This window comes from Lytechinus pictus, chromosome 2 (genome assembly GCF_037042905.1).
Source record: "Lytechinus pictus isolate F3 Inbred chromosome 2, Lp3.0, whole genome shotgun sequence".
Lineage (NCBI taxonomy): Eukaryota > Metazoa > Echinodermata > Echinoidea > Temnopleuroida > Toxopneustidae > Lytechinus > Lytechinus pictus.
The window spans coordinates 48,819,529-48,845,073 of NC_087246.1; the positions used below are offsets into that span (position 1 = coordinate 48,819,529).

The 25,545-nt window shown below is 35.0% G+C and overlaps 1 protein-coding gene across 2 annotated transcripts; it reads right to left on the bottom strand.

The window, feature by feature from the left end:
* Positions 1 to 2,670: 2,670 nt before the first annotated feature.
* Positions 2,671 to 25,219, bottom strand: LOC129254106 (fibropellin-1-like). Of its 2 annotated transcripts, XM_064095007.1 has the most exons (21): positions 24,954 to 25,219; positions 23,170 to 23,277; positions 22,358 to 22,480; positions 21,123 to 21,251; positions 20,482 to 20,607; positions 19,923 to 20,054; positions 17,599 to 17,718; positions 16,966 to 17,088; positions 15,560 to 15,700; positions 14,599 to 14,721; positions 12,901 to 13,005; positions 11,987 to 12,100; positions 10,622 to 10,735; positions 10,197 to 10,316; positions 9,431 to 9,547; positions 8,241 to 8,360; positions 7,607 to 7,726; positions 7,039 to 7,155; positions 5,169 to 5,341; positions 4,442 to 4,517; positions 2,671 to 3,451 (listed from the first exon to the last, which is right to left on the bottom strand). In XM_064095007.1, the coding sequence occupies exons 1-20, from the start codon at positions 25,024 to 25,026 to the stop codon at positions 4,452 to 4,454; spliced, it is 2,364 nt and encodes a 787-aa protein (XP_063951077.1). In that variant the 5' UTR covers positions 25,027 to 25,219; the 3' UTR covers positions 2,671 to 3,451; positions 4,442 to 4,451. The 2 variants fall into 2 exon arrangements, with proteins under 2 accessions (XP_063951077.1, XP_063951078.1); XM_064095008.1 differs by lacking the exons at positions 7,607 to 7,726; positions 8,241 to 8,360 and having other exon boundaries at positions 24,954 to 25,216.
* Positions 25,220 to 25,545: the final 326 nt, after the last annotated feature.

A 25,545-nucleotide genomic window follows, 5' to 3' on the forward strand; every position in this document is an offset into this window, starting at 1 on the left:
AGACAGAATCACACAAAAAAATATGGTTAAAATTTAAAACGGCAGGGGTATAAGTGAGAGATCATCTTGAATACATTTACATTAGTTTCTAACGGATATACTCCGGAGCTCATTAAACAGTTTACAGCCAATAAAAAGAGAACCATTTCGTAGAAAGTTAGTTTCAGAGGTGTGGGTAAGTGAAGAATTCATTATCTTTACGAAATGAGGAGGTCCCTTTTTTACAGTGAGTTCCCAACAAAGAGAGCTTGGTGCAGGAGTTTAAAATCAGAATCAGTAAGTCCCTCTTAATTTTACTAGAAAGGCACTCAGATATCTTTCCTATACTTATATTTGAAGTCTACATTCAACACTCTTCTCAAAACTCTATTCTGAAATATTTGCAGTTTATTATTTTTATTAATTTGACAGTTGACCACCAAGGAATTGTACTATATTTAATTCTGCTGTGTGTTTTTTTCTTTTCAAGTCGTAACCTCGGTGGGGATCTCGGTGAAGCATCTTTTGTCAATTGAATAATTATGTAGATATATTTCTTTTTCATTCTAGACATGTCACTATTATTTTCCAAGTGACTATATTAATATTATCAAAAACATAGGCAGTTATCAAATTAGTGGAAGAATACATCACTCTTAGAAAAGAAATGTAGTTTTGATCAAATAAGGGCATTTGAGAAAAGAAGGCACAGACAATTAACACGCCGGAAAATATTACATTTGAAATTTATTTGAAAATGTATAAAAATATATGATATTAGAAGAATAAAGAAGAGAGTGAGAACATGCTCAACAGGAAGGGACCTTGCACTATAAAAATGAGCAATACATATATCGGTGTTTTTTCTTAACTAAGCCGGGAAGTTATCAGAACTTGAAGAGAATGAAAGATATTTAAGAAATGCACCAAAAAGTAAAAAAAAAAACACGGAAACCTTTCGTCCATATAATAAAAGAAATAGGTTTGAAAAAAAAATTATCCTTATATGCCATATGCAACAAACTTTTCAAACACGTTTATAATGGGAGTTTGATCAACCTTATCAAAACCTGGGCCAGTGAAATATCTAGGAAAAGAAGAAAAATACTGGGTGCCGCCCCCGTTCTGCCCATCAAAAAAATAAAGAATAAAAAAGGTAAAGTATTAATTAATCATGCTAACATTTGCACTTCTGGGCTGAAAATCTTTATGCAGCTTGAGACCCGTATTTATGAAAGGAGATTTGGATTAATTGATAATTGTATTTACTCTACAACACCGGGGCCAGCATTAGGCAAACATTGAAAGCGTTCGCTGAAAACTTAATAAATCCGTTAATATCAGATGGAGACAAGACCAAGAATTTAGTCTTGACATTAATGGCAGATCCATGTGCTTTTTCCTAATTGATTTTTATCCTTAAGTAAATCACCTATACCCGATCCTTTCCCCGTTTTCCAGTCTGTATTTCTCTTGACACAATAATGGGTAGGTAGACTTAGGTACGTGTGAATTTGCGATGATTGGTGATCAATTTCAATATACAGATATGTAAATTTATAACTTTATTTGAACATGACATTCGTTAAACTCGATCTTATCTATGAAGGTTATTTTCGGAATGAAGATTGTAAAAGTTTGAATTTAATGTTTGAAAGATACAGGACATATTTCTTATTTTACTTATTCAATACGTCATTATTTTTATGTTGCTGGTTATACTAAAATGGATATTATACTGGGCTTAAAAATGGAACTAAAACTTTTATTACCATATCTGCCGGTTTGTGCAGCTTTCTTCTTTTTGTTTTGTTTAGTTTGTCCTGTTCGATATCATTCTGTTATGTTTTGTTCTTATGTCGTTTGTTATGCCTTGAACTTGTTAAGTTTTGTTGTGTATATTGTTTTTGTAACGTTTTGATTCGTGTTGCGTTGTCTCATTATCTTGTCCTATCTCTTTATTATCCATCCTCATTTTATGTGATCATAATAGTAAGTTACATCAGTACATTCATTAATTATCTACATTTCATATAGACCTGGATATGATTGATTAGCCGGATATCGCTAGTTGCAGAGACGTCTTTTCTATCTCTGTAAGTTGTAATTTCATCTCCATTTTCTCCCTTTCTCCTTCTCTTTGTTGCTTTCTACCTCCCACACACACACACGCATACACCCAAACACATAACATCTGTCTACCTTTTCAATTCAATACATTTTCACTTCTTTCTTTCTCCCCTTCTAAAGTTCACGTATTTCTATTGACAGTAATCGTCATCCACCCGGTGGGTGTTTCATAGAGCTGTTCGTAAAGTTACACACAACTTTACGCACGACTGGAACATGCTCTTAGGTCACAAATCAACTATACAGGGATATCATTTAGCACAACAAAGGATCATCATTCATATCTTACGAACAGCTTTATGAAACACCCACCAGGTCTATTTAGAAAATAACCATTATACGTGTATATACCTGAAAGTATTTTCCTATTTCAGTCAGTAAAGTTGATAAACGTGGAAAGAGGAAACAACTCCAACGATTTATCCCTTTGCTTAAAAATCTTCAGCCTTTTTAATCACGTTTATATTAGATCAATAGTTCATACAACAATCACCAAAAGTAGAATCAGTCTTCATTGACATTGATTAATCAAATCAGTATAAGCATGTTATATACATGGTGTCCAGTGATCTCTTATATTTTAGTCAACACGAATAAAAGTACTAGTAATGGGTACAGCAAAATGATTGCATTTCTAAACATAATTAAAATCTAAATAAAAAAAAAACTGACACATGATGCAGTGCCTCACTGGTGGTTACGCTTCAGTGAAGCCGGGATAATACACGTGTAAATGGAGTGCACCACATATGAGTTTTATCAATTACATTGTAATGAAAAAATTGCCTAATTAATAATTAAAGAATATATAATCGGATTGCATATTATTGGGCCATAAAACACTAAAAAGTTATTTGAATCATGAAAACAAACTATCCAATGTCTATTTTCTTCTCTGCATTACATCTATTCTAATGACCTTCAATTTCCATTTCATTAAAATCATAAATAATTTCTCACTTTAGCATTAAGAAAATCATGGTAGGAATGCAGAACGTTTAGAGATTAAAAAATGCATTTTAGATTAAGAAGGAACCAAATCATACAAAATTCATAATAAACATTGGGAAATGAGCAGGATACAAATGTGGTAAAGATATTGAAAAGAACAGATAGAATCAAGTCAAAATCAATTATATTCGTATAGTACAAAGAAATAAAATGTACTCTCTTGCTATCAAGAAGGTCCTGCCATACACTTAAAGGTAAGACAAATATATTACTGAAGTTTGTAAATTTGACGACAAGGAATCAAGCTGAGAAGGATGACAGTCATCGCTCATATATGTACATATAATGGTATCATGTTGATGTAATAGTTTCTGCCAATAGTCAGCTCACTCTGTAAAAGTGTAAAATAAAGGAATTGGAAATTTATTTTGTTTATATTTAAAGAAGTACTCCGGTCTGATATATATGTGAATTAAATCATACAACCAAGACAAGAACGCATCTTCGAAATCAGATGAAAATGAAAAAAATATGGTAATTTGGACATTTTCATTACTTAGGTAAAACGGTGTATGCATGTCGTCATGTACATGCAATGGATGAGGTGATGGTAAATTCTCCCAAGCTTTATTGTATGTTATCATATGAAATTACTATCATTCAAATTTTTGACCCGCGATTACAAAACACAGTTGATTTATATCAACTGATATGTAACATTATCATTGCTTAACTTTATTACGCGGGAAACAATACAACTGCGACTTTCCATATCATTAAAACAAAGGAGGTAAGCCGTTACGTTTATTAAATTCCACTGGCTGTTATTAATCTTATATAATTGTCAGGCTGTTCATATTATATCAATGTGTAAATTGTGTATATAATAAGTGGTCTCTGAAAGCTTGGGACGATCGCCTGCATCCACGGAGCGGGCGTGGCCGCACCATTTCGAGAAAACCGGATGAAGGGGGGAAGGGGTGGGACTTTTCTCGATAGGGTGGGTTGAGGAAGGCAATGATGGCAATGATTTAAACCATTTCATTTTCAAGTTAAACCACAAGAAAGCTTTAACTCAGTTTTAGGACCAATTATCCCAAACACATGACATTCAACAGTTGAAAATATTCGTAAGCCATAATATGGCCCGATATAAAAACTCTTGAATAATGTGACAAGGGGATAATTATTCTACTACAAACGCAACATTGATTAGCCGCATGTGGGGAATCCATACTCAGCCAATGTAAAGTTCTTTTGCAGGACTGCATATGTATTAAAAGAAAAAAAATGTAATAGGCTTGTTTGTGTAATCGGTAGTAGATTTTTATAATGGCTGCGTTTTTTAAATTGACCTGTATACAAGTACAGGGCTACATACCAATTCGTTTCTATACCACCTGGTATCGCTCTTCTTCATATGGGACCTTTTCTGGGATCGAATCGTTGAGGTGTTTCTGAAGAAAAACAAAACAAAATAAAAATGATACAAAAAAGAAAAACAGACTGGCAATTCATTCACTATTATTAAAAATCGTCAGTTATTCCTATCATCATTATATTCTTACTATAATTTGACCAAAAAAAAAATTTTAACGGCATAATCAACTAATTAATTGATTGAAAAATTAATTTTCATGATATTCATGGAAGTGTACATTGACATGTACATTATTCTATGAAAGCATTTATAACGAGTTTTCCAAGTTGATTGTGGTTTGATAAGGAGATTGTTAACAGGTAAAATGTGTAACTCTGATTCTTTCCAATATTTTTTTTAATTTGCTTCAGCCTGACTCATATCAAGTTTTGTTTACCACTAAAATACTTGCACGCCAAGGATATGTCGGCATTTTACGAGTGACGGGTGTGTGTGTGGGGGGGGGGGGGGGTAGGAAATCCAATATGTAAATTCATTCAGTTTTCAGAACTGAAGTTGTTACCCTGGGTAAAATATGATGTTATCATTGATTATTACCATCATTTGCGTTGTCAATTATATCTAATTTATCCCTTCCCTCATACTATTCATCGTCATCTTTTCTGTTTTTATTTTCTTTGTTTTATTTTCAGTCACCAAACTTGCTGCCATGTCATGACCTAAATACCTTGCTCTCAGAAGGGACGCCCGATTTTAACATATTCCCGGACAAGCCTGCGCGATTGCAGAACATGGCGATGGCGACGATCACCACAATGATGACGAGAATGACCACGCCAGAGCTTGATCCGATAGCAATCTTTGCTGTGTTGGAGAGGACGTCATTGGGTCGACCTACCGCTGTGAAGTTGAAAAGAAATTCATACACCTCACAATTAAAAAAAAAATGAGGGACAATGTTCCTATTTGGAATATATTCGTTTACGTTTCATTTATACTTGTAACAAAAAATGATTTCAATGGAGGAGTAATCAAAGACAACGCAGTGCCGTCACAAGCTTTTTTTAGGGGGGGGGGTGTGGAGTAGTGGATGTACTGATAGACTGCTAGTATATATTACGTATCTACAGTAGATATGAATACATTACACTGATACGAAAAACAGGTCACCCTTCTCAAAAGCCAACTCCCCTGCCGATGGCCTGTTTTTAGGGAGTTGTGTTCCCACCCTCTGCACCCCCATGGCTACGCCCCTGGAACTAAGGGAAGAAATTGATAACTCATAGAAAATAAGTTTAGCACTGTTGTCATTAATACTGTGATTATTGACAGTCAGTCGGCAAGCCCTCAAAAAGTAGCTTCTTTTATCCAAGTGATATTCATAACTAGAGGGTTTTTGCATTGTTAATGAGCTTGGTGCGGATGAAAACACCTCTTTTTATTCGGCCATTGCTGCTCTAAATATTGACCAAATTTCATGTTTTTGATATCATTATAAAGTAGAAATATTATTCTTTTAGGTCACGTGTCTGAATTTTTAAAACAATTTTGTAACATAGGTGAAACTTTTTATCTAAAACATGAAACAAAATAATTATTTTCATGCAACAAAACTTGTTGTTTTAACACTTAATTTCTGTTTGGGCCCTATAACAATTTTTAGATAATGATAAAGCTGAAGATCTAAGCTTTAATATGATATAATTTTTATAAGAAGAAGTATCTTAGATGGGTCAGCAGCCAGCTTTTCATAGGCAAAGTACATTTAGCAGTTTAAAAACAAGAATACTGCGCTCTGATTGGTCATAGAGACCACACACCCACGCAAATTCCAATGTTCCCACACTCGGCCTCTGCAAGGTCACACTCACCATGTGGTAATCTCATCAAATTACCCGCGCCTGGTGTTTTGAAAACACTAATCAACCAATAAGAACTCTAGATTTTATGCTACTAAGAAATTTCAGAAATCTCGTGTTGCATTTTGTTGGAAAAAGCTGGCTGCTGACCCATCTAAAAGGTGCCACATATCAAAAGTGACATAATAAGAAAGTATTGAGTTTGAGCTTTCTAATGATATAAATAATGTTTGTGCCTAAAACACAAAATTTTGAACAATTTGCAAGAGAAAAAAGAGGAAGAAAATTCTGTTTGAGGCATCTTTTCATGCCTAAAGTTCACTTATTTATCAAAATATTTTATTCAAAAGAAATAATTAGTATAAAAGAGTAATGTTTACTCTTTCATATGGTATAAAAATAATCAACTTTACTCAGGAAAAAAGTGGTTAAATTCTTTGAGAAACAAAGTCTCACAATTCACGAGATTTTGCAGGGACATGAATTCAGCCACGAGAGGACTTGGATAAATCTTGCTTATTTGCTCATTAACACAGGAGCTTGCAGATAGACTGTTGATTTTATTATTATTAACATCTTTCATGAATCATCGTTATTATTATCATGATCAGCATTTAATACTGTATCCTCCTCATCGTTATCACCATCAGTTAATACATACAGTTGATACATCTTTGAATGTTTCACTGCTCAACGTGTAATCATTCTCTGATTTACATACTGAGTGAAAGGAATTACCGATTTCACACTGAGGGCCCGAGAAGTCAGTAGCACAGTAACATTGGAAGGTGTTAGGGTTCGAATCTCTGCACAGTCCTCCGTTCATACATGGACCAGAGGCACATGCATCATCGGCTAGAAAATATACACAAAGATAACCGATACGACAAAATATTAGTGAGTAATTATCTGACGGAGATGACATGAAAAAAAAAATGATAAGATAATTATCAAAATACCACCACCGCTGATGATTATGATTATTTACTTTGAGACAAACCGTAAATATATTCATCCAATAGAAGTAAAAGAGCAATAAAGATACCATGAATTTGTGTTAAAACTATTTTTCTTGGAACTGTATGGAAGGGATTGGTAGAGTCTAAAACGGAGAGAACCAGTTTCAAGACCAAGTGTTCTCATGGGAGGCATCAATCATCATTACCAAGTTCTTGGAAAGGAATTAAAAGCAATCCGCCCTCTATGAATACATCCCAGATATGAATATTTCTCAACAGTCAGGTACAAAAATCAACCGACCATCAGAGAACCTTCTACATAGCTGATGACGTTCATATTTCTGTACCTTCTTGGCAGAAGTCACCGGAGAAGCCCTTCTCACAGATACAAATTGGTAAATCATCGACTGCGATGCAAGATCCACCATTAAAGCAGTTCCAATCAAAACAGGGGTCAAATATTATGTCTGGAAGAAAAATAATTCATTTCATTCGGTAAATGGAAGAAAGTTACCCTGATAGATTCTTTTGTTCTAGAAGTTTCCCATTCTGAACGTCAGACCAACAGTCTGTACTATGCGCTTCAAACCCATTTTGTATTAAATTGTATTGTTCAAATCTTTTTCAAACTGTTGGGTAGGGAGTGATCATAATGCGATGTATCAGGTCCGTTTATGCAGAATCCCATATATTCTAACCAGTTGCCTACTGCACAATTAACCAAATTTTGTTAATTTCTAGAGATAATTTATATCTTTTAATATGGATTATTTCAAATACTCCTTTTCTCTCCAGAGAATGAAATTTCGATTATTAACAATGAATCATTTTATTAACACAGTGTCTTTATTGTTATAATACATATTTTAGTAGATTATTACTTATTTGTTTTTGTGTATTATTCTGTTGAAAATGATGTGTATGTGTTTTAGATAAAAGCCAGGATAAGCAATTATAAATCCCTCGAATATGATAACTCACATTCCTGACACCGCTCTCCAGTGAAGCCTGGTGAACATTGACATGTTGGGAAATCTGCGAGAGCAATGCACGTCCCACCATTCTCACATGTAACACCACGGCATGGATCTGGGTACATATCTGGTAAGGAACATTCAATACATGCAGTGTAATGTATTTAGTGATATTATGATCCATTACACGTTTGACTACTAATCTGTGGATAAATTGGATTATTAAAACAGTAGCAAGTAATCCATCTGAAAACGAACACTTTTTAATAGTTCCAGGGGTGAGTCTACTTCCCCTTATGGTCAATCTCTACTAGTATATGATTTAACCTCACCAGCATGACCAGTAAAAGAAAATATGTCTCTCTACTTTGAAAAGACACCCTATCTGGAAATACATGCCATAATCAATATGTTCTCCTTTAAACTTTTTTTATTAAACCGAAACAAGATAAAGGGGAATGATTATAAAGGGCTTTGTCATCGGGATATTATACAAACAGTGTAAATGGTAAGGAAAACTCAACAAACGGTTGATTTGAATAAAAAGAGAAAAGTTACATTAAATTAACTTGACCTCAGTAGCTTATTACTAAAAAAAAGTAATGAAAACAAAATGCAATATTGTTGGAATTATGCATGAAACAGACATGACCTGTTGTCTCAATCATTGTGCATCTCCAGTTATCAAACATGAAATGGACTGTCAAATATTGTTTTTGCCCTTCTGAACATGCTCAAGGTTTTGATTTCATGAGCCTGGTTAGATCATGGAGATTTCCCTGGTCAGATCAGGGAATTTCTTGGTCAGAATGGTCAAAGGGGGTTGATATGCGAGAAAGTGCAGAACCCAAAGCAGTGCTGCATGCATGCAAACTGATGCAAACTTGGAATGGGCTGAAGAGCACCACTGTTACATAATAGACTGTGTAATCAAAACCACTGAAGCGAGACCAATTAATTTTTTTTATAGAAGTTAGAACATGAGATGGGCTTCCTAGTTCGATATATAATTCTGGTATATTACGATGCAAAATGAACAAAAGCCCAAACTGACCATAAGGTGTAGATTTCTTAATTGAATACAGGCCTTAAATACCATGGATACAGTCGTTAATTTCGGGTAGCGACACCACTGGGATTGATTTGATTTGAATTTTTTTTCTTCCAGACCATGTTATTCTATAAGTTCACACTTACCATGTTTACACTGTGAGCCATAGAAACCTGGTGGACAGAAACACGTTGGACCAAAGATGCCCTTATGACAAGTGCCACCGTTGTAGCAGGTAAGGTCACATGATGTCCCGTTGGTTCCTGTACCAAGAAGGATGATTTTTCAAATCAGGACAAAAATGTACAATGTAAGATCTATCGTTATTATTCAGATATCAAACATTAGTGAGGGTCTCCTGTAATCTTCTCTTATAGCCCATCGTTCAAATGGACACCACCAAAAATGAGGGATACATGTCATCAAGAACTAGGTGATAATCAGTAGATGTCTCTGATCTCAATCATCTTTGACTCTTTGAAAACTAAGAAATATTATTTATAGCATCTATATGAGGCGCCGATTATTTTGTTGCCTATTCAATGGCGCAATATACAATGCACCGGCTACAGCTCCAGCTGCTAAAAGAGCTTGGTGCATTCAATGAATACCCATTCATCTCACCTGCATTTAACTCTTTGCCCGCCACAAACAGGAAGAACCGGTAAATTCTGGTATATTGCGATGCAAAATGAACAAAAGTCATTTTGTTCAGTGCAGCATAATATGGATCAATCTCTTGCCGAAGGAAATTGCTGGGATCCAAACCCACAACCCTCTGTTTCAACGTCTGGAAACTAATCCACTTGGCCACAACGCTCTAAAGTTCATGGTATTATAGAAATAAACTTCCTAAACAATGTTACAAACGAACAACTGAAGTGTTTGAAATTGTGAATATGAAACACCTACGATTCTGACAGTACTCTCCACTAAAACCAGGAGCGCAAAGACATATTGGGAAGTCTGCTGGTGCGATGCACGTCCCGTTATTCTGACAGGTGTAATTGGAACAGGGAGCCCATCCTATGTCTGGAAAGAGAAATGAGACATAATAGTACTTTAGGCCCATTGCTGATACACCCCTTTACCTTATTTAGTTCAAATAAAATGATACATAGTTTCTAATCACACACACACATACACACAAACAAAAAACAATCAGCTAATAACAATATAGGCTACAGCGAAGGAAGGCTAAAGTAATGCAATGACATTAAAGTAATAGTAATCAGTAAACAAAAAATAGTACATTCGGTCGATGATAATTAAAGTATGATCGATGTAAGTTTGCACCTTAATCATAATCTTCAGCATCTCACATGTGATGACCTTACCTAGTTCACAATGTATTCCCACGAATCCAGGTTTACAATAACATGTCGGTCCGAAAAACTCCAGCTGACAAGTTCCGCCATTCAGACAAAAACCATCACAAGATGTAGTATTTCCTTCATAAACGAATAATAAAACCAAAGTCATCAAAACCTGATAATAAATAACAAAGTTATTGAATTTTAAAGTTCAGCAACATTTTATGAAAACAGTCATATGCACACCGTCCTGGACATACAATAAGTTGGCTGATAATGCCATGTTCCCTACTTTCCTTTTCTTGTGCTATTTCATAAAATCACAATCATTTCATATTTTCATACAAGTGTGTCTGATATGTCTCCCTTGTAAATAAAATAGGTTGCAGCGATGATTATCTTCCACATCAAATCAGTAGTTCTTTTTATTCTTCAAGGACAAGATTTGTTTAAATATGATTTCATATACCGGTAATAGAATACAAAAGAACAAGTGGGGATATGACACCATCAGCTTTCTCATTAATTACCGATTAAAGCCCCTTTCACAGTTGCTGTTGCGACTGCTTACAACCGTTGCGATTATGCAACATATATTGTGACCAAATGATCGCAAACGATCGCAAGAACGATTGTGAAAGCCCCTTTAGGAAGGCATGCATGCATAGAACTATCTTTAAAGAAATAATGCAAAACTTAAAACATAAGTTTGCTATTCCTTGTCCGATTTTGACGAAATTTTAAGTTTTTTGTTTGTCTCATTTTACTTTATCTTGCACGTTATTTACTGCCTGGAGTACCCCTTTACGCATTTTGCTCTTTGATTGAAAGTCTCCAATTGCTATCTACAAGAGAAAGACATCATCCTTGTTGAACGATTTGTACAGGTAGATGGTGAAAGCTTGAATTCCAATATCAAAATTGACAAAATTCTGAGGTAAAAGAATAAATTTTTAGGCACGGATCTTTATTGGGTGACGAGAAGAAAGGAAAAGAAAAGAGAGAAAGACAAAAAATGTCTTTATCCGTTTTAGGAGGACTTTCTCAAAAGAAAACCCAAATTTTCAAACGTGTCGCTATTTTCATAAAGAAAAAAAAATACCTCTACTCTGACTGGTTAGTTCCCTTTTTTATATTTATATTTTAATGATAATTAGAATAAACATTGTTTATAATATCACACATAACAATGATATCATCAAGTCTACACGCGCTTCCGAAAGGCGACGTAATAAATGCAGGTTATTGTTGTTATTTACGATCGCTAGTGCTCTATAGATTAGGGATTCAGACAGATCCACAACATAAGGTTTGATTAATCAACACTCTGGAAAACCATTTTTTTGTTTTAATGAATGTCTTGTTGTTAGGAATGTTGAGATGACTAACCTTGCTCACAGTACTCCCCTGTAAATCCTGTTTGGCAGATGCACATCGGAGCGTCTGCTGGAGCAATGCAGCTACCACCGTTATGACAAGGGAAGCCGTGGCAAGGATCGGAAGCTGATTACGTGGAGAAAAAACATCGCATTGTTGAATGTCAGTGAATTGATTTTGATTGTATACAAAGTTGAAGTAAAAGAAGCTGCTGCGACTCTTATTATTTCAATGATTATAATGATTATGATGATGAAGATTATGACGAGCATAATGATAAGGTGCTTATAATAATGATGATGAAAATCATCACTGATAATCATGACGACAGTGATAATACAACAACTACTACTAATTATTATTACATTATTATTATCATTATATTATTCTTATATCATTAACAATAATATACTTATGATTACTGATATTAATGGTAACAGCAAAAATAATGACTTTCACATCCTATAAGTACTCATTCAAATTATGAACATGCATATCTAGGCCAAAAGTTTTTTTTTTAGTATTTCAGCTAATAGCATAGATGGTTAAAGTGAACTTAAAAAGCTCACTTAAAAATTACAAGGATGAAAATTAAACAAAGGTAAGAAAAGAGGTTTATATTGCTTTTTTTTACAAAAAGAAACTGAAAGAGATCTACTGATATAATTTATAGTCCTTAACAACCATACGAAACTAACCGTTGTATAAAAATACTTCACCACAAATTTCGAATTGTAATCAAGAGAGCATAATTATGATTAAAGAAATCATTAGACCGTCTTATCGTCCCAAATAATTTAGCATGAAAAGCATGATGCTGTAACCAGGTGAAATACTACAGCATTGGTGCCAATCTGTAATAGACTATCTACGAACTGCACTGTCTTTAACATCTCCGTACCATTTACCATTCATTTTCAACTTACAATGTTGACACCCTTCTCCAAAGAATCCAGGTCTACAAACACAGGTTGGACCAGCGGGCTGCATTTGACAGGTACCGCCATTGAAGCAGTAAGTATCGCAAGTACCTACAAGTGAAAGGGAAACATGAATATGGAACAAGCAAGTTTAATCAGAGTTGTTTTTCTCGCATACTAACTGTATGTCATGTCAACAATAGGACAGAGTGACCTAAATGGAGTTTGATTGTAAGTTATTTTCCCATGATCTGAAAATGGTTAGCTATTTCTTTTTTATCAACATTGATGCAACGATTAGTTTTACTGCTCAATTTTGATATTTAACATAAAAAACAAGGTCGTAGTAGACATGGTAGATGAGGAAAAACTTTGAAACCAAATGCCAAAGTCAAGTTGCGCAGAATTGGTGAAACAATGTGAGACTATGACGACCGATATATTTAAATCATGATGAAGAGTTTACTTTAGATTTTTGATTTGTAGAAATATAAAGAGACATTTGTAGAAGACAAATAAAAAGGATGACACAGGAAACCGAGTTTGTTTCAGTTATTGTCTATTTGAAATTATGCCTCAAACGTCTAAAAAACATAAACAAAAGCATATAGTGTTCTTCACGGCTGCTAAAATAGAGTGGAGGTGGGGAAACTATTGGAAAGAAAAAAATAGTGGGTGAAGGAAAACAAAGCACTGGCAATATATTCGAAAAGCAAAATAGAAATCGTCATTTGGACTTTTCTTTTTCTAAAAATTATTTTCACACTTAAAAAATTTGGAGGAATATCAAGTTTGCTTATTTTTTCTTACTTTTCTGAACCTCTATTCCCTTTATACTTTACTATGTCATGACACTAGTTTCCTCGAATGCTCGTTGCTTCATTAATGTGGCCTAGAATCTATAAAAAACACATAATCTTCTTTTTCTTTAAAATGGACGAAACGTATATTGAAAATAAAGTGTCTATTTCCAACGTTCACACGAAGCCCTACGTTATAAATTTCTTTCAGTTTATTATGACGCCGTATCATACATTTAAAAAAATCAGATGCTCGCTTGGCGTGCTGAGGAAATATACGATGGCAAGCACGGTGTCCGAATGAAGTAACATGAAGTACATATCTGGTTATTATAGTTGTTCCATGTATCAAATGTTTGTCATACTAATACCTGATGAATGATTAAACGCTTAACTCACTACCTCGCTGCACTCATTCGTACAATATTTAGATTCAGCTTTTGTTTGTTTTCTTTTGTTTTTTAAGCACACCAATTCATCCACTAATGTAACAGATACAACTTCTGTGCCCTATTTCATAAAAAAGTTGATATGATAGCAAGTCTTACTGGCCGATGTCAACTACCATGACAGTGGAAATTCTGCTTTTTGATTGATTCTTGCTATGAAGGGTGATATTCCAGCAAGAGTTGCTATCGTACTTTCATAGCAACTTTTCTAGGAAGTAGGACCCTGATTTCCGTGGTGGAGAAAGGATCAGTATAGGGCATGAAAAGTTTCACGGGACAGTGGCAAACATATACAAACTTAAAGGTCCATGGCGTATCTAAATGTACATGTATAACAGGATGGTAAAGACGGGACAATTAAGTCTTTCTCTCAATCTCTGGCCTGCATATATTATCAGATTTGAAGCAGATATATGTTTTTTTTAATGATTAGATAGAATTGAATACATCTATACCTTGTTCGCACTGTCGGCCAAAGAATCCATGAGCACATTTACAGTAGGCCCCTCCTCCATACGACACAACGCAGGATCCGCCATTATAGCATACATCATCGCCGCATTGAACTCCATTTATTTCTGCCGTCATGAAAGACAAAACAAAATATCAGTAAAAAGAATGGAGTTAAGCTTTATGTAATTGGTAATAATTATAATAAAGATTATACTTACACTTATTTTTCTCACTACATCAAAGCGCTTAAGTTGGTGATACGAATTGACAAATGTAAAAATAAAGAAATTTCGAACAAATGATAACAGAGAAGGGTTCGTAATCTTTATAAGCAACTCTTTGATTCAGGCATGGACCTACTACTCTGAGTAGTAGGTCCATGATTCAGGCGAGGATTTAGGGAAAGGGAAGCCCCCTCCCCCTCTAAGACACGTTACCTTGCTCGTAAAAACAGAAAAGACAGGAAAATGCTTTCAGTGAGCAGGGATAGGTCAAGTTGGTCGCGACAAGGCCATTAAGCATTGTTCTATGCTTCCATGACTGTGCATTATCCGCCATATCCTAGCCTACATGAAACTTGGTTTGCTTTGGTTTTATTACCACATAAAAATTACAATATGATAACCATATATCTTACAAATATAAATTCTAACTGCGAATATTATCATAATGCAAAAACTTGAAAAGATACGGATGTATGACTCTATTCAGAGCAATTGATATAATGGGTACAAAATCACCCAATCACCGCCCATCCAGCGGCTTATCAGGATAACGTTATAAAATAGGACAAGAGAGCCACTCTTGCACGATTTTACATGTACCTTTCTAACTTAAAGCTAGACCCACGTATCAACAAATAAATTGTTGAAACGTTGGTGAACAAAAACTAATAGCAAGGCAACCATTGCCAAAACTGACTAGTTTGCCTATAAAAAAAAAAAACAACATCAGCCATCGTACCATCTTCGCATTGAGGACCAGTGAAGCCAGGTGAACACAAGCAATACGGTGCGGTGGCCGCAAGAGGATCGTAATAGTCAGGGTTCACACAGGTCCCTTCGTTCTCGCATATGTATCCGTTACATAGGTCGGGACCGGAGACTGAGGGGGGAAAATCATGAAAATCAAGAAAAACAATCAGGAATTTCATTTTCCTACTTCACCATGTTCACGAAAACATTACAATAGCAGTAAGTATGGAGGATACCGGCTTCTGAAACTTTGCATCATTTTTAAAGAGTCTATTATGTATATTAAGGCATACTGTCAGTTTATCTTTTTTTAATCGTTTTCGTAATACATGTTTTAAATAATGTAATGCATTATATTGCTGTTTATCTCTGTTTCTTAGTAAACGTCAGTAATATTTTTTCGTCTTTAATTCTAATACATGATACAAACAAATATTTTGTAAGTTTATTGTGAAGAAATTACAAGGTGAAACATTGTGACCATATAATTACAGTAAATGGCGCTCAATTCTACCAGTTAATATAAGTAAACACAGAAAGAAAAAGATAAATAAAGAGAGAAATAAGAACATAAAAAACACACTACAAATCGGATGCATCCGAAAATGAATCAACAATGGTATGACAGGCTTCGCGATCTGACAAGAGAGTTGGTAAATCATGTAACAAATTATTTGTATCCCTATATATGTAATCAATCAATCAATCAATTCAAGTATGGTTTTAATTTAAAAAAACAGCCTATAAGCTTTTGAAGACAGGTGTGTATTAACACAGTTGCATTGTGTTGCTAACCGTTTTATTAAAAAGAGAGAACAAGATAATAAATGGTAATGAAATAATGCATCCATTTATAATTACAATTGATGTAGAAATCATTTAACTGTATTATATCATTACTAAAGAGACATGATTTGAATGTAAACTTGCCACCTACAGGCATGGCCGTATGCATGAAATCCTTCAATTTCACTTTACAAAATGCTAAAGCGCCCCAACATGGCCAATGACAAGCTCGGGCGCTTCGCTCCTTTGCTTTCAATTTTTTTTCTCGAAAGTTTCCGTGTCCCGCCCCAGGCAAAAATTTCTGCGTACGGCTATGACTACAGGAACGAAGGGTTTTGATCGAGGAGGGGTATAAATTGAAAGAAAATTGAAAGAAGGGACAAGTTATTTTATCATTGAGCGGTTGGGGATGACGGTTGTGTAGGGGAAGAGTAAATTCTATAGACAACTTTTCACAAAACAACCATCCCATCAACATCTTCGAAATTCAAGCTGAAAGTATGAATAAATAAAAGAAACAAACAAACAATCAAAAAGATCAAGTGTACCCATTTTAGAACAGTTTTATATTATTAAACCCAAGTGGGCAGACCTCAAGCTCTTACTTACTTTCACAGTGATCACCGTGGTACATTTCCTGACATATGCAAATGTATGTACCCCCGAGGAGAGACGACTGATAACATGATCCTCCATTCAGGCATGGTGCACTTGAACACGAGTCTTCGTTACCTGGATTAATTAAATAAAAATAATGACAATGATAATAATAATAATAATAATGATACAGACCACCACAGGCAATAAATTTTGTAACTGATCAATTGGCTTTAGAACGTCCACAGGAGTGGACGAAAGCTCGCCCCAAATAATCATTTAGGTTGGTTGAAGCTTAGAAATTACTTAATAATAATAATTATTAATATTATAAGCCAATTTAAAGATAAATGATAATAATAATAGTTATTATGACAATAGTAATGGTAATTATAATAATAATAATAATAATAATAATTTGTACCATTATAAGCCAATTTAAAGATGAAATAAACTGTGGTAAGTCTCAGAAACTATACATTGCTTCATTTGCTTATAAATTTGTACATCAAGCATAGCTTACAGTCTTACAAAATGTCGTCCGTTTTTTTCTTATTTTCTTCTATTAATGTCGCATTTCTTTGTCATTGTAGAAACAAAATGATGAGATATCTGGAGGAGCTGAATAGTTGTCGGTAGGCCTACCTTGTTCACAGAACTCTCCATAAAATCCATAAGGACAGGTACATGATGGTACTCCAAACGTTGCGCTGCATTCTCCCCCATTATAACAGAAGTAGGACTCACAGGGGTCTGATAAGTAAACTAAACGGAGATAGAAAACCAAAAGGAATAAGGTAACATTGGCAAATAAACTACTCCCATATAAAATCAAGAGTGCACCATAATGACTTTAGTAAAGCATTTGACCGCATCGATCAAAACGTAGCCGTCAGAAAGCTTCTGTCTCTCGGTGTGGACCCATCCCTTGTGCGTTGGATAGCGAACTTTCTACAGGGTAGACGACAGTGTGTGAGGTACAACACAGCCGTTTCTGAATGGTCCGAAGTCTCTGCTGGTGTCCCCCAAGGCACAAAACTTGGCCCCATGGTGTTTTTGGCCATTATCAATGATGCTTCCTTAGACATTGTCGACCCTATTCGAAGGTACAAATACGTTGATGACCTCACTCTCCTGGAGTGTCGCAGCCAACTGGATAATTCCAATATCCAGGAAGCTGTATCACCTTTGAGAGATTGGGCTCAACGTAACCAGATGAGACTAAATCCTCAGAAATGCATATGTATGGATGTGTTCTTCATGAGGAATGCCCCTCTTCCTACAACTGTTGTCCTAGGAGGTAGAGAAATAGCAAGGCAGCAATGTGTGAAACTCCATGGTGTATTCATTCAGCAAAATCTTAAGTGGGACAAACAAGTCACCGAAATGTTGAGGAAAGCATATGCAAAAATGTATATGCTTCGTCTGCTTAAACACCACAAGGTCCCCATTCGTGATCTCGTGACAGTCTACAACTGTTACAGCAGACCAACAGTCGAATACGCCGTCCAGTCTGGAATCCAGGACTGACCAAGGATCATGTCCGAAAACTTGAAAACATCCAAAAAAGGGCAATGAAAACCATCATTGGACGTCAATTCACACACTATGATGATGCTCTCGTTTTGTTGAACTTGAGTACCCTTGTTGAACGACGGCAAATGATTTGTCTCCAATTTGCTAAGGAACTAAACAAGCCGACAGGACCATGTCACCATTTGATGCCAGTGGCGCCGGAAACTGCACTCTCTATGAGGCTTAGAAAGAGACCCAAGTTCCGCAAATAAAATTCAGAACAAACAGACTCAGGGATAGCACTATCCCATACTCGGTGAATTTGCTGAACGAACTCTGAAACGAACATAAAACATCGAGTCCCCGAATGAACTAAGTAATTGAAACCAATATTCTTACCAATATTTTTACATCGTCTACAAGACAGTTTGATATGTAAATTCCAGTATATTTAGGAAAATTATTTTTAATATATTTCAAAATTCAGCCAATTCTTGTGTCTTAATTTTTTTTTTTTTGGGGGGGGCGAGGAAATGTTCGATGATCTGTTACCATGGTTACAGCATTGTCGTTGGAACACTCTCCCCCTGAGGATTGTAGGAATATACTAGTAATGGTGTGTGTGAGGGTCAATGTGTGTGTTGTGTGTGAGAGAGAGCAAGAGAGAGATGTATATTTGTTTCTTTAGGGCGGGGATAATGCTACATGTACCTTGTTCAGATCAGGAAGGGGGGGTTATCTTCCAATATAGTTTACACTCTGTAACCCAATATAATTTCATCACATAGAGTATCATTGTCATATATGGGTCAATTTTATATTTGCATTAAATTATCAATATTACAGTCTGTGTGATTCATCTTCCATCCTTCCTTTTTCTATTGTATGCCTTTTCCCTTTCACCTTTTCTCTTATTTCTCCTCTCCTTAACTTCAGTATCTTCTCCCCTCCTTTCCTTCTTCACCTACTTTTCTCCTCCATCCACATGCATATTCTTTATTATCCTTCTCTGAATTCATATATTTGTTTTCAAACTGATCTCGTATTGTACTTCTAAATTATGTTTAAAATGTATTACCTTTTTATCAAATTACGAATATATGATTATGTGATATATTTTTCTTAACAAATATTTCAATTTATTTTTCTGTAATATTATGATTATGTAATGCCTCTGTACCTTTGTAAACTCATCGCAATTCGACTTTGTCGCAATGATGTTTTTTATCAATAAACCAGTTATCTATCTATCTATCTATAATGGGAATACATACTTGATAGAGGATTGAGTAAGATATATAGAAACAAAGAGAAGAGAGGAGGAAAGAGGGGACGGGGAGGGAGGGAGGGAGGGAGGGAGGGGGAGAGAGCGAGAGCGAAGAGTCAAGATAATAAGATGGGTTCTAAAATCATGATAATAATTTGTTTCATTTAATTATACTGAGCCTTCTTACTTCCGCAGTTTGGTCCGTAGTAGTCCTCTGGACATAAACACATATACGAAGAATACGAAGAATATCCATACTCCGTGCAACTTCCTCCATTCAGACAAGGTGCGCTGTCGCATGGATGTTCAGTACCGGTTACTAGATAGATGTGAAATATAAGGATATATGTGACAATTAGCCTATTGCGTACATGTATTAAAAAATCGACGGAAATAACACGTATTAAAATATAACAAGCCTATAGCAAGGTATATAATTCTGCAAAATAATTTTGACTCATGTTGAAAGCACGAATAACAAAAAAAGTACTAACATACTGGTTCAAGGTAAAGTAGCTAGATGTAAGTCTTTTTGCAAAGTAGACATGTCGATATATTTGTCAGAGGAAAATGATTTCAATACATTCCTAGATGTAAAGAATGTAAAGAATCAGTGAGTGTTTGCCGGTTGATTTTAGGGAAGTGTGGATAATGGAGAGAGAGAGAAGAGTGGTGCCATATTCTAATTAAAAGAAACATGATGAATAGGTGATAAGATAAAAATTGATTCAATAATTTATTCATACCTTCTTCGCAGTAAGTCCCAGAATATCCCGGTGGACAAGAGCAGATTGCTTGTCCATTTGGAGTTACACAGGATCCCCCGTTGAAACAAGTGAAGTATAGGTATAGGCACGGGTCATTACCATGATCTTTTAGAGAAATCAGTTTTGAATGAAATAAGTACATGATATCCATAAGAAAGACTAATTTATACATATTTTCGTGTAGAAACTGAAGTGTATTGATTATATATTTTGGTAACATCTTATCCCTTATCGGGAAAAAATTCAAAGCATTAATAAAAACAGATTTGAAAAAAAAACCAAGAGCTAGACTCATAACTTCATAATTTCATGAAAAGGTTATATGCACATATACATTATGTTAAGATGCATGAATAACGGAAGATGTGGAAATACATTCTTAATATTTCAGAAACGTATAATAATTTTATTTGTCACTTCTTATTCAAAAAAAAAAAGTTACATGTGCCCTTTAAAATGCCTTACCTAAAAAGAGGCCGTGTTTTTGTAATCTTAAGGCGAAGTCCTTTCATGAATAAATCGTGAGTAGGAACAAAATAATAAAAATAAAAGAATGAAAGAAAGCAGTGAACAAAATTTGTAATTTCCTGATGAAAAAAATCATGATGTCTAGTACTTACACTGGCAGTACCTTCCATAATATTGGTCCGCGCACTCACAATGGAATGTTTGTGCTTCCCTAACACACACCGCATTATTAAGACACGGTGATGATAAGCACGGATCTGGTGTAGTAGTCACTGGAACACCTGGAATACAAAGTGTTTATTTTACAGTCAGGGTACAAACTTTTTTCTCACTATAGGGGTGAAAAATAAAGACCCGTTTCTTCTGAATGTTTGTGCGTTAGTTGTAAATCTGTAAATTTCACAGACTGCATACTATTCTACGACACAAAGCAAAACATATACTTTCTGTCGACTTACAGATATCATAGATTACATTCCCTCTGTTTTTATTCTGGTATAATGGTTAATTAGCCATGTTGAAATCACAACAAACATCGAATAACCATAAGTTGAAATCGTCATCAAAATACGATGTTAAATGGAAAATTATGACAGTTTAAAAATGTTGCTTATTTCACAAAACAGTTATATGCGCAAAAAGGGTGATATGCGAATGAGAGAACTGATGATGTCAAAAACTCACTATTTCTTTTAAATTTTATATGAATTATAGAATATTTTGATATTTGCAGCAGGTTTGACCTTAAGGGATTTCTTGATTGAATCACAATAGGTTACAAAAAAGACAATTTATTCTTTATGTTAAAGGAGGAATAAAATTTAGTCTCACATTAGTTACTTTCTATTAATATGAAATATAAAAATATTTCAATACTATCCCCTTTTTAATGTGATACAATTTTTGATGTAACTATTTACTGTAAAAGTAAGCGTAACTTAAGGGTACCATATTTTTTTTAAATTTTACATCGGTGTTGATGATATTGTTAGCGTCATGATTATTTTATTTTTAGATTTTCATTCAAATCAACTTGTTTTTTGGTGGACTTGGCATTCAAATGGCCAACAACTTTCGTTTGAAAATGCTTCAGTTTAAGAGAAAGGAAGTTGCGGAATCATAATTATACTTAAAAAATGGTCTCATTTCCTTCCCACCCACCTATTTATTGAAATAATTTTTTTGTGTTCCTGCCAAACTTCAAGAACCATCTATAGCCTTCTTACATTTGAGGGCGAGTGTTTGTATGCGTGTTGGGTGGGTGTGTGATAAAGGAAGTGAGAGAGAGAATGAGAGAGGGGGAGAGAGAGAGAGAATGAGAGAGGGGGAGAGAGAGAGAGGGAGAGAGGGGGAGGGAGAGATGGGTACACCTGTGATACGTCATTACCATATTCGCAATAGGTGTCATAGACGCCAGGAGGACAAATACAATAGTACACGGTATCATTCACGGCGACACAAGTCGACATTCCTTCACAAGTACTATTCCTGCAAGCTGTGAAATTCGTGTCTGTCGAGAAAATATACACCAATGGAAGAGTAAGAAAAATAAAACTCATTATACCACGTACACCATTTTATCATTATATTAATTTATCAATAAATGCATTAAAGCTTAACATTCGTGTTTGAGATGCACGATATATCACAATATCTTATTTATTTTTACGTTATAAAAGTATGAGTAAGGTTCCTGAGTCCAAATTGCTAGAATCTTAAGGTTTTTTTGAGAGTTTCTCATCAATGCTATCTTTAATAGACTTCGTTATCCTCTAAAAAATTTAGAAGAGTATTACAGAAAATAACTACATTTAATCGTAATAACAATATATGCATAAAAATAGGATGAAGTGAAGCCACCTGAAAGGGTTTCACCAAAATTAGCTCAGATGAGAATTGAAAGTCTCATGATTCTAATCTCAATATTGCCTCGAGATGCCAATTTTTCAGATAAACTGACTAATATTTCATATCATTATCAGCTAACATTTGAGGCTTAATTTGAAACAACATGTTCTTAATTCACTACTACTACTATTACTACTACTACTACTACTACTACTACTATACTACTACTACTACTACTACTACTACTACTACCACCACCACCACCACCACTTCTACTATTAGTAATACTATTACTACTTCTTCCCATCAAAATATTAATTTCAATAATGAAAATAACGCATGAATGCTAACCACGTTCACAATTGACACCCTCATACCCTGGACGACAATCACAGGAATATGAACCAGATTGAGCATCACATGTTCCTCCATTCTGGCAAGGACTTGATAAGCATACATCTGAAATACACAGGAATAAAATGACAGTACATAGCAACATTGTTGCTTGATACATGTATTATGTTCATTTGATCTGATGAGCCTACACATCATGAAACAAACAATTAAGAAATGAATGTAATAATAATGTGTTACATAATTATGAATTATGTTCTTTTGGGTTAAACTTGAAAACGTCTTTTTTACTAGCTGTTCGTAAATCACGCTCGACTTTACCCACAACCGATGACCCATTCTTGCATTTAACTCTTAATAACCCTGATAACATAATGCATTTAGAATCTTCTTAAGAACAAGAATTCAAATCTCAATGTCAGATGTCAATTCAAATGAAACTGTTAAAAGTTTGATTTAGCATAAGAAAAGGTCTCCAGTGTTGCGTTAAGATGTGCGTAACCCACGAAGAGCTTTATCAAACCCAATAATGGTCGGAAACCAAACTATGATTAGGATGTTTTACAAGATAATCATTAGTATAATCATGAGATATACATATTTCAAAACCTGTAAACATGGTAAAAACGGTGATTGTCTTTACTTCCCTTAAATTGAACTAATATCCATTGTCTGTCTCCTGAAGATGGACAGTCACCCTGCCGGAAACGTCTTCTCTCCGGCTCCTGCTCTACTAAACAACTTTCTCTCCAACTACCCCAAATTCTCAATCTTTCTGGTTTACAGTCCTTTTAAAGGCTACACTCTTTTTAAAAAGAGAATACGCTACCTTCCAAACTTCAACATTCTCGCTAGTCAATTTCATACCGTAAACTACTTCCCCGATAGTCTCAATATTGCTGTATGATTCAAGTTGGTTTATAATTATATATCTGATAATCATGAACTTGTCGAAATCAAATATGCTTTTAATACGCTCTCCCATCATGTTAGGGAATTAGAGTTTTATTTGTATTGACTAATTTGTCATATTTTTTGCATGTTATTAAATTATATTTAAGTTGATCGACCTTGAAAAAAAAGGAAAATTCAAACGCTTGCATGCAATTTTATTCTTATCACTCCACCGGACGTAAAGGGTAACGTGCACTCGCTTGCATATCTATCTAACTTTTGCATATATTTTTCATATAAAATCTCCGTGCTGCCAATCTTAGGATTGAGTACAAATAATAATGCTGCTGTGCTTGAACTGCTTATAGATCTACGACTGATGTGACGCCAAAAAGGGCAAGTGGGGGATGTTGTGGCAGTAATGGGTTCTAAATAAAGGTGGAATTATTTAATTTTTCAACAACGCAGTTTTACATAGTTTTCATCTAGTCATTTAAGATTCGTATTTTCCCTTCCTTTTTTTAATTGTCTTCATTGTTCAATTGTTAAACTTAAAAAGATATGGGGCATGGGGGGGGGGGCTCCCTGTAGCGAAGTGACGCTGCCGCACTCATTATATAATGCCCGAGGCGGTGCCAGGATGTTTTGATAGGGAAGAAGACCTGAATGTGACGCCATATCATTTCAGTAAATTCAATTAAATAACAGGGGTAATACAGAGTAACGACCCAGACCCCTCTTCCCTTCTATCTTTAATTTCTCTCTGTCTTTCTTTCTCTGTTTTTATTTTTTTCTCTCATTCTTTTTTCAACTCTTGAAAAATCAAAGAAAATCGTCCCCTGTCTCGATTATGGCGTCACCCCTTTATAATGACAGTCAAGACTTACCCGGATGCGCTTGCACACAAGATGCAGCTGCAGCCATCAGGGCAATAGTCACCCAGAAGAACACTCGCTCCATGTTGTCTTCCAACGGATCCTGATGGGACAATGTCGAATGAGCTGTCGAGGTTATCAAAGACAGTTCAGAGGACTGTTGTGGGTGTGAGTCAGATTGGCAGTAACCTGAAATCCATTTGGAGGTGAGGGAATAACCGTGGAAGAAGAGAACGAGATTCCCAAGAACACTTCCAAAGCCAACGTATACGTGATCAACTGATATTTGAAGAAGGCGCAGTGTCAACACTACAAAGCATATGAAAACATATTTCGAACAAAAGCACTGACGTAAAATATACATAATGAAAACTTTTAGTTCTGCCTTCGATTGTTTGTGCTGTCGAACAAGGGAGTAACAGAGAATAGTTCCAGATACAAATGTGCACTGTGCTCTAGATATCTATACAAAGTTCAAACGTGAAAAAGTACACACTGAATAACATCTATCCCCTTTATTAGAATTGTCCACGTTTCAATATGTTTATTTTTCTTTTTATAGAAAATGATTCGACTCCAAATAATTGAAGGTTCATAAAATAGG